Source organism: Gadus macrocephalus, chromosome 21 (assembly GCF_031168955.1).
Source record: "Gadus macrocephalus chromosome 21, ASM3116895v1".
Lineage (NCBI taxonomy): Eukaryota > Metazoa > Chordata > Actinopteri > Gadiformes > Gadidae > Gadus > Gadus macrocephalus.
The window spans coordinates 17,455,701-17,471,582 of NC_082402.1; the positions used below are offsets into that span (position 1 = coordinate 17,455,701).

Consider the following 15,882-nt stretch of genomic DNA (forward strand, 5'->3'; position numbering starts at 1 on the left):
GTCCTTTTCCTATTCAGAATTGTCACGTTCACTCTCCTCCATGTTTGTTTGTGTTGCCTTCATGTGCCGTGTGGAAGAATGTAAAGCGTCGTCCATATGATGTAAAATATTACCGTAAAGAGTGTGATTTGCGACAAGACGATGTAAACGATAGAGCATAATATGAAACGATAGACATTTTTATATCATCACACGATATATATCGTCATATCGCCCAGCCCTATGTACACCCCTAATTGTCACATTGTACACCCCTAATTGTCACATTGTACACCCCTACTTAGCCCATTCTACACCCCTAACAAGCCTATACTACACAATAACATGTCCATTTCCTTTTCCATTTTTTGTTACCAGATACAAGCAGATGATGCAGACTCTGAAGAACACCATGAGTCTGGTGGTGGAGTCGCTCATCAATAAGTTTGAAGAGGACCAACTGAGGAAAGAGGAAACGTACAGGGACAACCTCCCTGGAGCATCTGAGGGCCGTTTCAATGACAACTGTTCAGACAGCGACTCCTCCTTCAACCATGTAAGTAAAGGAAGCCGTAACACCTGTGGTGCTTACAGGCACTTTGTTTGAATGAGCTGAATGAATCCCATTAAGGGGATTTATATTTACATTAAGGGCATTTAGCAGACACTTTAATCCTATGCGACGGGTCAACCACGCAGGGCAGGACGACAGCCAGCTCGTCAGGAGCATTCAGGTGTGGCGTCTTGCTCAGGGACACCCTTGACCTGTAATCTTCCGGTTACAAGTCAACCTGCTCTACCTCCTGAGCTAAGCCGACCCCTTACTAGTTCATAATCCTAGTGAAGGGGCTGTAGGTATGATTCAAGAGCTCTTTCTATAGTGTTGTAGGGTATACAAACTGGCCTAGCCATCCATCAGCTATTAGTTTAGTAGAATTAACTGCTCTGAGAAAATCTGTTCTGGTGGACTGCACCTGCGTCTGGATGAGACCACTTCAAATGAGACTGCCCTGCGCATCTCTTCACGGATCAGTTCCGTGGATCCCTTCTTTCCTTCCAATCACTCAATGGCGGAGAAACATAGGGAGGGAAGAATCAGAGAGGGAGTGGACATTTTTTGGGTTGTGTATTTTCAAATTCTTGCTTCGCTGTGCACTTTTCAGCTCATTTCCTTACAATTCTGGAATCTCACCTGCACCTTTTAAGGTGACTCCTGAAATGTGTTTGCATCACACGCATCCTATTCTGAATGTCCAACCTCAGTTTGGTATTCGTATTTAAAGTCACTTATGATAAAGTCACTCCAAACAAGAGACTATATCATTGCGTGTAGGTAGAGCGTACTTTTTTACTCCTTGGGTCAGACAGCAAAATGTCCCCTGCTTGTTTTCCATGGCCACCTCTGCCTCTCCTGCAGGGTACATCGTAGTCGGACTGAATGAAGGAAACTCTTTTCACTTTAACAATAACCATTATGAATATAATCAAGTATTTAGTGTTAACAATGGTTGCTTTTTGCCCCCTGGGGACAAATAAAGTTTTTTTGAATTTGAATTTGAATTGAATTTCTTTCTTGATACGTAGCACCACCTGACCCTGACCTGTCACACCCTGTACTTTGCCTGGATACATTCATTGATTTATGGCCAAATGAAGGTCAATTCATGATACACATGCAATTGTTTGAGCTTATGACTTGCTTGATAACACACTTGAACAATGCTGGTCTTCATGTAGTTATCTATTCAGGAAAGTAGGACAATAAAAAAAAAAAGGGACAATTTTTTGTATTGTACTGACTTCCCATTTTTTACTAGCTAGTTTTTGACAACCAAATACTCTCGACTTAATTTATTTATTTCCTTGTCAGAGTTATGCATTCATTAAACAAGAGCAGCTTCAAGCCTTGGCTGAACAACTGGACTCCAGCCAACCAAAAGAGGTAGAAACTAAAATTTGATAGCGGTGTATTGCTTTACTTTGCAAAATCTTCTGATGTACTGGGTGCTTCATGCGGGGACACAGTGCAATGCATTGTGGGTGGGGAACCACCAGCCCAGACAAACTGCCTTGTTATTGTCATGAATGTCAGGTGCGTTGGGAAGCCCTCCAGAAGCTGTGCTGTGCCCCTCCCTCTGACGTGCTGAGCTGTGAGACCTGGAACAGCCTGCGCACCAGCCTGTCTGCTGTGCTGGACGACCGCGACCCTGACCTCAGTGTGAGTGTCGTCCCTGTGGAGCTTGTTTGGTCTGCTGGTTGGCCACATGTCCTCTCTGTTCCCACCAACACATGGCCCAACCCGCGGGGAGGGACGCGGGGCCTTCCTGGGTCATTCACATGACCCTGCCTTCTTCCACTGTGTATCATGTATTTCATATGTTTTACTTCATTTTGATCACTTTAATATTTCATTTGATTCTATTTCATATTTAAACCGTATGCTGACTATTATTTTGTACTTGTACTACATACTGAACTGGACGCACCCAGAATAGTAGTATTCAAAAGAGTAATCTGGTATAATACATCAGGGATGGTGACCAAGAAACTAATTTCATATCTAGGCACCGATGCACTGAGCTGTGTTTAGTTTGATGAAAGACATGTGGGGAGGCAGAACGTATGTTTAACACGTGTTTAATATGTATGAAAGACCGAACGCATGTTTAGCACGTGTTTAATACATATGAAAGACAGAATGTATATTTAGCATGTGTTAAATACGTATAAAAGACAGGACGTATTCTGAACACGTGTTTACTACGTATGAAAAACCGGTGGAAAGACAGAATACCATGCGGGCAGCCCTGCAACATGACAGGTTCTTGCACGTGACCGAACACGTGTCTTGTGCCTTGTAGCAGGAATACACACAGGAAAACACTGCTTACAGTGGGGGATCTTGAGGGCCGCAATCAGGACAAATGGTGATTGCTCAGATCAGTGAAGAAATTGTAAATGGTATGCGAAAGATAATGGTGCTGCTCTGATATCACTCATGAGCTGTCCTGGGGGGGTGCTCGGGGTCCCAAACATCGTCATGCTGGGAGGATCTTTAGCACTAGGTTAGGGCCACAGCCCTGGCAAGGTCCCAGATTCAACTTTGGAAACAGTGTTGGTTTTAATCAGTGACAGTATTGTTTGAATAGGTTACCATGGTCAAGGATCTGAAAATATATTAAATGTAACTATTGATGAGAAGGTCCTTTGTCCTAACTTACTATCTAGATTCCCTGATGTCATTTTCTCCACATCTGTGTCGTGTGTCCCTATGTCTCGGGAGTATTTACTCTGTCCCTCTTCACCGTTAGGTCTGAGTCTTTACTCTGTCCCTCTTCACCGCTAGGTCTGAGTCTTTACTCTGTCCCTTTTCACCGTTGGGTCTGAGACTTTACTCTGTCCCTCTTCACCGTTAGGTCTGAGTCTTTACTCTGTCCCTCTTCACCGTTAGGTCTGAGTCTTTACTCTGTCTGTCTTCACCGTTAGGTCTGAGTCTTTACTCTGTCCCTCTTCAGCGTTAGGTCTGAGTATTTACTCTCTCCCTCTTCACCGTTAGGTCTGAGTCTTTACTCTGTCCCTCTTCACCGTTAGGTCTGAGTCTTTACTCTGTCCCTTTTCACCGTTGGGTCTGAGACTTTACTCTGTCCCTCTTCACCGTTAGGTCTGAGTCTTTACTCTGTCCCTCTTCACCGTTAGGTCTGAGTCTTTACTCTGTCTGTCTTCACCGTTAGGTCTGAGTCTTTACTCTGTCCCTCTTCAGCGTTAGGTCTGAGTCTTTACTCTGTCTGTCTTCACCGTTAGGTCTGAGTCTTTACTCTGTCCCTCTTCACCGTTAGGTCTGAGTCTTTACTCTGTCCCTTTTCACCGTTGGGTCTGAGACTTTACTCTGTCCCTCTTCACCGTTAGGTCTGAGTCTTTACTCTGTCCCTCTTCACCGTTAGGTCTGAGTCTTTACTCTGTCTGTCTTCACCGTTAGGTCTGAGTCTTTACTCTGTCCCTCTTCAGCGTTAGGTCTGAGTCTTTACTCTGTCTGTCTTCACCGTTAGGTCTGAGTCTTTACTCTGTCCCTCTTCATCGTTAGGTCTGAGTCTTTACTCTGTCTGTCTTCACCGTTAGGTCTGAGTCTTTACTCTGTCTGTCTTCATCGTTAGGTCTGCGTCTTTACTCTGTCCCTCTTCACCGTTAGGTCTGAGTCTTTACTCTGTCCCTCTTCATCGTTAGGTCTGCGTCTTTACTCTGTCCCCTTCATCGTTAGGTCTGCGTCTTTACTCTGTCCCTCTTCACCGTTAGGTCTGAGTCTTTACTCTGTCTGTCTTCATCGTTAGGTCTGAGTCTTTACTCTGTCCCTCTTCATTGTTAGGTCTGATTCTTTATTCTGTCTGTCTTCATCGTTAGGTCTGAGTCTTTACTCTGTCCCTGTTCACCGTTAGGTCTGAGTCTTTACTCTGTCCCTCTTCACCGTTAGGTCTGAGTCTTTACTCTGTCTGTCTTCACCGTAAGGTCTGAGTCTTTACTCTGTCTTCATCGTTAGGTCTGCGTCTTTACTCTGTCCGTTTTCGTATGCATCGGGGTAGGGGTGTCCTCGACTTCGATTTCACATAGTCAAATTTGATTGGTCAGACCAGACCGATCTTGGACTGAGCATCGAATCATATACAATTTATTTTTTAAATTGATGCAGCTAAATGACGCCTCACTGTTTTGCCTTTTGTGTGGTTTAAACACTGGAAATTATCAATGATGGGTTTCCAACGCTGTCTAGAGGCGAGGCAGCGACTCCACTAAATGACCGCCCATCTCTACAAATAAAGTAACTCTTTACCACGTAACAACAATGTGTGCATCCGTTCTTGTCAACTGCAGTCAATTTGACAGAAGATATGGGATGTTGTTAGCCTTATATACTATATTATAGCCTAATTGTATATAACGTAATTAATATAACACTGAAATCAAACAGTGGCCGGTATTTGTGGAGATGGACAGCTCCGTACAGAGGTAAAGTTGGTTGCATATTTGATATTCATTTAATATTCATCGTTCTATATTGCACGCAAGCATGAAAGAGCTTATTAGGGAGCTGAGCGAAAGTTGTCTATGTCCAAAAGTATGATTTGGACAAAATGTATTATTATGATTTGATATTTATTAGATATAAAAAAAAATTGAAACAATAACAAAATAATGCACGTGCATTAGTGTGACAATGTCTGTCCTACTTCCAGAACCTTTGCTTTGTCCATGAAATTAGTCATAATTGAATGGAAATAGATATCAATAATTACGCAATTACTTTTGAAATGTTCAAAAAAGACAATGTAAACAAAGCCAAATTTTTCTAACAGCCTCCTTGTTCAAACTTTTTTTGTCAAGAAAATAAGTCACAATTAAATAGAAATCTACATATTTAAATAAATAGGATTTGAAACAATATAATCTCAATAACCTTTGAAGAATTCCATATCTAAAAACAACAAAGCCAAATTATTATTATAACATATTGCCTCCTCCCACATCATTTTGTTGTCACAATTTAATAGAACAAATAGATATAATTTAACAAAATAATGATAATTAGGATTTTAAACAATATAATCTCTGAATCTTTTTTAAAGTGTTTTACTTTATGGACAAAAGGTTTTGGAAGGGGGCCAGATATAAGTCGACACCATTGGCTTAGGAAATTGAAAAGCTATTTCGCTATTATAGTTTTAAATCATACTTATTGATTTATATTGTTTTATTTTAAATTTAGACAAACTTTTCAAATTCAAAACTTTTTTCATTTTGAGAATCAGAGTGGTATGATATGAACACTGATTTTGGCAAAGTTTAAATAATACTTTTTAGTAGTTTAGTCTTAAAGGGTATAAAAATGGAGCCAAATTGTAGATGTTTTTTTCCTGATATTGTGTTTTCTTCTAGACTACCAGTCTAGAATGTGCTCTACTTTGAAAGAAAATGGATGTATAGTGCGGCTGCCATGACACAAAGGGGTTATGAACCAAAACATCTGGACCTTTGTTGAAAAGCTCATAACACAGAAAATTGCACAAAGACCGAGTCCAACTGCCAACCCATCAAAAAAATCATGTTTAACTTCTAGGCTTTTCCATCTGGAGGCCCAGCTGTTGCATCTCTCAGTCCCATCTTCTAAATGGATGCCCTGCTGTTAGACACTTACAATTTTCCTGATACGATTAGACAATAAAAATTGTCATCCAAAAGTCGTTCTATCGAAGATTCAAATAGTTGTTCAAATGTAGTTTTGAGTTCTACTTTGGAGTCTTTATTTCCCCCCTTTTGTGTGCCATGGTTATGTCTGTGGGTTGTTTAATTTATCCCTGTTCATATGTCTTGGTTATGTCTTCGGGGTGTTTAATTTGTCCTGGTTCGTATGTCATCGTTATGTCTGTGGGGTGCTTAATTTGTTCCTCTTCCACTCTTTGCAGGATAAAGTACTCAAGTTCTTTGCAAAGACCTCCTCTTCATCACCATTCAATTTGACCCGAGAGATCTACAGCAGCTTAGGTACACACGTTAAAACTCTTTCCTTTGCTGTAGCCATTATATGCTGTCTTACTCCATCAGAGTTGCGTCTGAAGGCCTGATGGAAGGTAGAGTGCTTCATGAGTCTTCCGTCATATGACGCCCAGTCTGCCTTGATCATCATTCAAACCTGACACACTCCAAATGAAAGCTGTCATTCATAAATCATGACATAATTCTTTGCATATTGATTGTTAGTAGTTTACAGTGAAGTGTAGTGTGAAGTGTATAACATCCAGTCGACACGGCTCTGGGCAACTGATGTGACGATGAGGTTGAGAGACCTTTACTGCCCCATACGGCTGGACGGATCTAATACAATGTAATGATCAAGAGAATGTTACGTCTGTATCTATGTGTAGCCAAGAGTCTGGAGGGATACTTCCTGTCTCACAAGCTCAGCCTTCCCATTGGCTCAGATGGGATTGATGTCACCAGGCCTGACATCAGCCGCCTTCTTAAACAGGTAGAGCATTCACAGTTTGGACATTACTTGGACAAGTTGCAAAATCCCACTCAGCCAATAGTCAATAGTCTAGATCTGATAATATAAACAGTTTGCTAATACAATAAATGCTTATACTATGTTGTAATATAATACTTATTCTATTGCTGATACACTACCTATAATTCAGCTGTCAGCATCAATGTTTGTAAGCTGATACTAGCCACAGAGGCTACAGAGTCTGTAGTCATTCAGATTTTAGTATCCCTACTATTAACTAATTGAATATAAATGAGGAATAGGACTGAGTTAATCAATACATGTTCCTCTGCTTCGTATCTATTTTTAGATGAGGCTGATAAATGACTTCCAGAAGGAGATGCCGTCCTTCTGGATTCGCCACCCGGAGAAGTATGCGGTGTGATCCTCTTTCTGCTTATTAAGATTGATTAGATGTGCTTTGTATCACATGTTGTTATTTCCCCATCCTTTTAGGTACATGGAAGAAGTCATAGAGAGCACCTTCTCCCTGCTGTCGGTGCACCCTGACCTGGGCTTGGCCTCGCCAGGGACCGAGAAAGCACTTGAACCTGTTTACTTGCTAGCCCTGCTGGACATCAAAGCAACCTGGTTCAATAAGTGGATGGTCTGTATGCTTATGTCTTACCAATGAAGTCCATGCTACTGCTGTCTCCGGTCAAAACATTTCCCCAATTCTTTTTCTGCAGCATAGTTACTACAGCAGAGCTGTCATCTTCAGACTCCTGGAGAGAAAATACAAGAGTCTGGTGCGTAAAATACTTCATCAATATTAAATGGTTATCTATGACCCTGTATACAGGTGAGAGAAAACTTCATTCTTAAACCCTTTGTTTAATTTAAATTGGTTCCAGATTCAAAATATGTTAACAGTAAATGCTGTTTGGGTGAATATGAAGGAGCAGTTTATGAGAGTCCCCCTTGATATGCACACACACACATAGGTTACAGGTTTGAACCAAATCCATGGTTTGCACAATCTGTTAGCATCTCTCTTGCGACGCAATCTCAGATCATTGTCAAATTGCAATTTGAAGAGCTTCAAACCGTGGCACCACATCAAGGTTCTGGGTCCCAGGTGCTTAGCGGTCCAAGCAACTTCGCCAACAGCACTGTTCCCTATATGTTAGTGAGAGCATAGCTATGATGGGGGATCATTGGTGTGAGTGAAACGGCCACAGTGCTGATTCTAGCTGGCTAACCAACTGTCAAAAAAAGACATAAAAAGAAAAAAGACATTAAAGATGATAAATTAATGAGTTGGTAAACAAAGTACACGACCTAAAATCGGTCTGGGCTCATGTGGTGTGAGCCTGTAATCCTTTACCGAGAAGACTCTAGGTTTTTGGGGAGAGGACTAACAAACCAACTCCACCTTCCCCCTGGCGGGGGTTTTGCACAGGGCTAGCAACCCTGCAGTGTAAAAAAAACGCTTGCTACAGAAATCTTAGCCAACGAACCAAATGCGGCAAGTAGGATAGATGCACTTCAGGAAACTGATTTGATGACAGATGACAGCCAAACCCATCTGGAAGCTGGCATCTCGAGGGCGGATATCCTCAAACCGAAAGTAACACTTAGAGTAGGTTGCTGGAATGTGCGAACACTCTACCAGACAGGGAAACTAGCTCAAGTCATAAAGGAGATGGAAAGCTATAATTTAGAATTAATAGGAGTGAGTGAAACAAGATGGACTGGTAGTGGAAATAGACAGTTAGCAACAGGGCACCAGATAATGTATTCTGGAAGAACAGACGACCATCATAGTAGAGGAGTAGCCATCATCACAACAAAACAGGTTCATAAATGCCTGTTGGAGTGGAAGCCCGTTAATGAACGGATAATTAAAGCCAGGTACAACTCATCATTCGCAAAGTTGACAGTCATAGTCTGCTATGCACCCACAGAGGACTCGCCGGAAGTGGAAAAAGACATCTTCTACGATAAACTGCAAGAACTAGTAGATGAAACACCTTCACACGATGTACTCCTCATCATGGGTGATCTAAATGCAAAGGTTGGATCCAAAAATGAGGGTAAAGAGAGCACCATGGGGAAGCAAGGTATGGGAGAGATAAATGACAATGGAGAGAGATTAACAGCATTATGCCAGGAAAACAGACTAGTGATAGGAGGAACAATCTTTGAACATAAAAACATCCATAAACTAACTTGGACATCCCCAGATGGTAATACCAGAAACCAGATCGATCATATAATTATCAACAACAGATGGAGAAGTAGCCTTCAGGATGTAGTGGCAAAACGAGGAGCAGATGTTGGCAGTGACCACACACTTGTCGTAGCAAAGATAAGATTAAAACTCAGAAAGACCAAGAAAATAGACCAACGGGAACCAGCTATGAATGTAGCAAAACTAAAAGATCCAGACGTGAGGAAATCCTTCCAAACCCAGGTGAAGAACAGGTTTACAGTTTTACAGAACCAGCAAGAACTAGACCTGTACAACTTCAACAAAGCTCTGCTGGAAGCTGGAGAGAAATGGCTAGGACCTAGAAAGAGAAGAAAGGAGGTCTGGATATCAGACGAAACATGGAGGAAGATTGATGAGAGAAAAGAAAAGAAGAAGAAAATCCTAACAACTAAGTCACACAGACAGAAGGCACAGCTACAGACATTATACAGTGCACTAGACAAAGAAGTAAAAAACAGTGCTAGAGCAGACAGGAAGGCATATATTGAGAAGATCGCAGAGGAAGCAGAAGCAGCTGCCTCAAAACAGGACATGGGCACACTCTACAAGCTAACAAAATCACTTACAAATAGATTTCAGGCAACGGACATTCCAATTAAAGATTCAAACGGAAAAACCATGACAAAAGAGGAAGACCAATTAAGGGGCTGGAAAGAACACTTTCAGAGGGTACTTAACAGAGATGACCCAGCAACTGAGGCAAACATCACGCCAGCAGTAGACCTTTTAGACATAGAAACGGAGCCACCAAATGTAGAGGAGGTAAAGATTGCCATAAAGGGTTTGAAGAATGGAAAGGCCCCAGGAATAGACAGAGTCCAGGCAGAATTGCTGAAAGTGGAGGAACATCAAACAGCACTAGCCCTTACGGAAATTCTCAGGGACATCTGGACTTCAGAAGAAACACCACAATCCTGGAAAATGGGCCTCATCGTCAAATTACCGAAAAAGGGAGATCTGTCAAATTGCAACAATTGGAGAGGAATCATGTTGCTACCAGTCACCAGTAAAGTCCTAAGTCGAATCATTCTAAATCGACTAAGTGACACAATTGACCATTACCTTCGAAAAGAACAGGCAGGGTTCAGAAAGGGAAGATCCTGTGCAGAACATATATTCACACTGCGACAGATAATTGAACAGAGCAATGAATGGAGGGCAACCATCTACATTAACTTCATTGACTTTGCTAAAGCATTTGACAGCATCAACAGAACAGCACTGTGGAAAATTCTAAGTCATTATGGAATTCCCAACAAAATCATCTCTATAATCAAGATGCTATACAGAGACTTTGGTGCCAAAGTTATCTGTGGATCCAATCTCACTGAAGAATTCATTATAAAAACAGGAGTCAAGCAAGGCTGTTTGCTATCCCCACTACTTTTCTCACTTTGCATAGACTGGCTTATGAAAGAAACAAAGGGAAACAACAAAAGAGGAATATCGTGGACATTCACAGAAACTCTGGAGGACATTGATTTTGCAGATGATATTGCTTTGTTAGCCCATCGCCAAAAGGACATCCAAGGCAAAACAGAAGACTTAGCAACATATGGCAAACAGATTGGGCTAAATATCAACAGTGACAAGACTAAAGTCATGAAAATAAACTCAAAATCCAACCAGCCGCTCACCATCAATAACATGAACGTGGAAGAGGTGCAGGAATTCACCTATTTAGGCAGTAAAATAACAACAGATGGAGATTCAGGGGCAGATGTCCAGGACAGGATCAATAAGGCTAGGGGAGCGTTTGCAGCACTAAGAAAAATATGGAAGACTTCAAAGATCAGCATAAAGACAAAGCTGAGGATATTCAAGAGCAACGTCCTCGGGGTTCTCCTGTATGGAGCAGAATCATGGAAAGTGACACAGACCATCTGCCACAAGCTAGACGTATTCCAGACTCGAAGCCTTAGAACTTACTGGGAATATTTTGGCCTAGGACAATCTCAAATGAAGACCTCTACAGTAGAACAGACATGAGACCCCTGTCAAATGTTATCAAAAACAGAAGGTGGATGTGGATCGGACATGTGTGCAGAATGGACCCAAGCGCTATCCCAAGGGTGGCCATGAGATGGACACCACCTGGGACAAGAAAACAAGGCCGACCAAAAGAGACATGGAGAAGATCTGTGGAGAAGGAGATGAAACAACTGGGATGGTCCTGGGGCCAAGTGCAACATTGGGCAACAGACAGGCAGCATTGGCGTTCGTTGGTGAAGACCTTATGTGCTACCAAGCACGAAGAGGACTAACTAACTAAACAAAGCAGAACAAGCAATAAAAGAAAAGGGAACTACATACGCTTTATATATATAGATATATATATATATCAGCAGGGGCGGACTGGGGGAAAAAAGTGGCCCGGGAGTTTCTGTCAGACCGGCCCACTCAATGCACGGCGCGCGGCCCACTAAGTACACGCCGCGTTGCCCACTCAATGGATCGCGCGTATCAAACAGTCAGTGGCCTTCTGGGAAAAATACCCATACACTTAACATTATTTTGGATGATTACAAAGAAATTACATCATATATGTATGTTTGTTTTTTAATAACATTTGGATCCACCAATTTGCCTGGATGGACACATGGAATAAAATGATTATTGGCTATTGTAACACTCCAAGGTAGGTATAGTTTGCTAGATGAATATGCTTAACTCTTGGCTAATATCAGATGGTTATACAAGTATAACTACAAAGCCTTAAGGAATGAATGTCAGCAGAGAAAGACCACACAATAAAGAAACTGGAATCAGAGGGTAGAATTAGCATGAACAATATATTAGAAATGAACAGAACAGAACATACGATGGGGTGTGAACATCAGTGGTATCAGTAATAATAATAATAATAATAATAATAAATTTTATTTATACTGCACTTTATATTCAAGAATCTCAAAGTGCTTCAGAGAAAAAAATACCAAAAAAACTATTAAAAAAAAAAGAAGGGGGAACCTCAAAGAAAGTTTAGCTGAATGCTCTTTTAAAGAGATGGGTTTTGAGGTTCCGTTTAAAAAGAGCTGTAGTCTGTGGAGCCCTCAGGTGGTCAGGGAGGGCGTTCCATAGTCTAGGGGCAGCAGCAGAAAAGGCCCGATCACCCATGGTGCACAGCTTCGTATGTCGGGTTTGGAGGGTGTGAGTGGATCCTGAACGGAGTGTACGTGAGTTTGTCGGGGGGGTGAGGAGTTCCTGAAGGTAGAGGGGGGCAAGTCCGTGAAGGCACTGGTGGGTGAGGAGGGAGACCTTGTACTCAATTCTGAGTGAGACAGGGAGCCAGTGCAGTGATTTCAGGATGGATGGATTTCAGTAGTGTTGCATGCTGGGTGTGTGATTGTTTGTGTGTGTAGGGGTGCTGAAGGTGCATAACAAAACAGTAAGTTACATAACGACGTTCCCGAAATTCAGCCGTGGTGTAGAGTTACAGCCACTCCGAGCCAGTCGCACATTGAGCTTCCCCCAAATGCGCTGTTTTGGTGGCTGTAGCTATAATGCAAATGAGGAGGACCGAGGCGGGTCAAGGAGGAGGGTGGGGGTGTGGCCCTGAGCAGCTTGCAGCCACGGTACCATTCGCTCTGTTTACAGTGGATGTATCGCAATGGCGAGGCTCACACAGCCTTTAGCCGTGTTCTGTAAATATTCTAGAACACACGGGAGTCCTGGAGCTCTATATCAAAATATTATCATATAGCCTACATAGATATCTATATCATATAATATTATAACGGCCAAAAGATGTGTGAGCCGATATTATGAATCTCAAACGACCGCGTTGGGTTCTCCGACGTTCCTGGTTCTTCAACGTCCTCATCAATGTGAAGTAGACTGAACCACGACAAGGAGGAGAAAGGGATCGTTGCCGGGCAGCGCTTAGGCACCTCCGCCTCCGGCGGTGGTCCCTCAGCGGGTCTCAAGCTGGAGACATTCGCCGCTAACAATCCCTTTCTCCTCATGGGTTGAGCGCATGCGTAGAACTGGGTGCCGCGTTGCGTGTATGTATGCAAATCCAAATTCTCTACCTCAATCCGCACAGCTGAGAACACTTCGGCTGTGTAAGAACCAATTTAGAGGTGTTTATTAATAAGGTGGAGATCTTTTCTTACTTTGGACTTCCGAAGTCTGTAAAACACATATTAGAAGACACTTAAAAAAAAATCGAAAAATAGTCACCATGAGTGTGAAGACCGATTGCGAGTAGCAGTATAAAAGTCAGTCAGTGCGATTGTGATTAGAAAGGTATAGCTCTTGGAGAAAATGTGCCACTGTGATGTGACGCTTTGCCGCTGTGATTACCATTGTTGGGCGTGGGCCGGTACATAATAGTATTTTGGGCCATCGGCCCACCGGGTATGTCCCCGGTATTCCCGATGGCCAGTCCGCCCCTGTATATCAGTGGCGGCTGGTCGTTTTTAAAGTGAGGGAGGAAGGACTGCGCGCTTGGTTGCCATTGGCCTGCTTGCACTGTTGGTGTATGGTGGCATAAGAATGTGAGACTCAAGTTGTTTCAGGGTGTTTTGGTGAACTACAAAATAGAAGGGAGGGAGTTATGTGAACAAAATGTATACAAAGCCACCAGTGGCATCACTGTAATTTGAGAAGGAAAGGATGCAAAGCACATTAGTCAAATCAGGCCTACTATTGATTTGTAAAAGTAAATAAAAAAATCTGGGCCTATCATTGTGCCTATTTTTGCCCTCACTGACTGAAGTTATTTAGCTATGTTTATTTTCAGTTACAATTGCTTGTAATGCTACCAGTAAGTCATTGCGTACCTAGCAAACCATGTAGCACTCACAACACTGACGTTGCCATTACTTCTGGAGACCTTGATTTTGGGAAGTGGTCTACCTCTTTCTTTGGTCGCTAACTTAGCACTGTAACTGAATGAATGGAATGCTTTTTGTAATAAGACGTTAACAATGTCCTCCGTTTCCAATGTTTCCATTGTGCATTTAGGATCTCGCTATCGCAGATTTCACTTGCTCTGCGTCTCTCAGACTGAGCACCGCGGCAACGCAGACCGGGTTTGTTATCGACAGCGTTGCCAGATTGGGCAGATTTCCCGCCCAATGATAATTCTTCCAGCCTAACATGGTTAAAAGTAGCCCAATTGGGTGGGAAATCGGACCAATCTGGCAACACTGCTCAACATCCAGGGATCCTACTTATTGGTTCATAGCGCAGACGGATAGATTTTTGCGCGAATCAGACCCCTTAAGGTCCCACCCACTCAGAGGAGGACTTTCCTCCTCTCTCCCATTGAAACCCATGTTATCCACCGGCCGCCAGTACTTTCGGGAAAATGAATGGGAGTCAACGGAGGCGGAGGGAGGACGTTCCTCCCTGAAGTAATTGTCAAAAGGCGATAGGGGGTGCTAATGTCCCTTTACCCAGGGAAACGAACATTATATATTCAAAGGCAATAAAGTAGTCATATTTAAGGGCATTAATTCATTACAATAGTCTGGGCAATCTACATTTTTTATTCTCAACAATGTTAGGGAGGATCTTCCTCCCTCTCCTCAATGGAGAAGCCTCCACTGATATATATATATACACCGGTACGGTACGGTACCGTGACTTCAAAACCGAGGTACGTACCGAACCGTGACTTGTGTGTACCGTTCCACCCCTATTATATATATATATATATTAGGGGTGTAACGGTACACACAGGTCACGGTTCGGTACGTACCTCGGTTTATATCTATGACCTAATATATATATATATTAGGGGTATAAGGGTACACACAAGTCACGGTTCGGTACGTACCTCGGTTTTTAAGTCATGGTACGGTACGGTACGGTATGGTTCATAGTTAAGGGGGAAATAAAAAAAAAAAGAGATCAGCAGCAATGAAAACACCAATAAACTTGGTTATGGCATTTGCATTTCAGAATACCCAGACAGGGGTCGAAATAGCGTCGTAAGCTTGGTTTGCACAGCTGTGGTGATAGTAACACCTGGATGGTGCCTTTTCAAATGCTTGTGCATGTTAAAGTGCTGTACGTAGACACGGAGAGCCCTCTCCGTAGCCGGAGAGCCTGTCGGAGACCCTCTCCGTAGCTTACGTGTGCATCCAATATTTTTAACTATCCGTCGACGGCATGGACCTATTGGTTGACGCAATGGAGACGGCAGGGCAGTTGAAAGTACAAAGAGAACATGTATTTATCATGTCACTGATATTGAATCGTATTATCGTACGGTCGCTCACTAAGCCTCTTCCCTCTTCACCACTCACAGTCAGTGAACGAACAGCGAGTCAGTGACTAGTGGGTCTGGGCTAGATGAATGAGAGAGAAGAATCAGTTTGGTTCGTTCGTGTTAAAGATTCGTTCATTCGAACTGATTCGGTCGCAAACGACCGATCACTATCTCTGGCTTGACTTTGCACCTTAAGACCACCTTGTAAGATAGATCGGACGGCGAATTGCATTGCATATCCGACATCCCGACGGAGAGCTGCTGAGGGGTCTCTGTAATCACGGAGTCGGGATTACGGAGTCGGAGTAGTATACTTTGGCTAAACGGTCCGGGGGGAACTCCGTCTTCAAGTTTTTGAATTCCACATCGCAAAACAAGCCTTTACATTCGCCATATTAACGCTATGTACGCCACATTTACGCAGCGCGGTACACC

The 15,882-nt window shown here is 42.7% G+C and overlaps 1 protein-coding gene across 5 annotated transcripts in view; it reads left to right on the top strand.

Annotated features, from left to right (window-relative positions):
• Positions 1–15,882, top strand: part of tbc1d32 (TBC1 domain family, member 32) — a 91,532-nt gene that overhangs the window by 2,120 nt on the left and 73,530 nt on the right. For all 5 annotated transcript variants that reach the window (XM_060042092.1, XM_060042088.1, XM_060042091.1 and 2 more), the window contains exons 4-11: positions 358–535; positions 1,850–1,921; positions 2,072–2,197; positions 6,432–6,510; positions 6,891–6,994; positions 7,323–7,384; positions 7,469–7,619; positions 7,702–7,761. In XM_060042092.1, the coding sequence (XP_059898075.1) occupies positions 358–535; positions 1,850–1,921; positions 2,072–2,197; positions 6,432–6,510; positions 6,891–6,994; positions 7,323–7,384; positions 7,469–7,619; positions 7,702–7,761 (832 nt within the window). The remainder of the gene's footprint in view (positions 1–357; positions 536–1,849; positions 1,922–2,071; positions 2,198–6,431; positions 6,511–6,890; positions 6,995–7,322; positions 7,385–7,468; positions 7,620–7,701; positions 7,762–15,882) is intronic.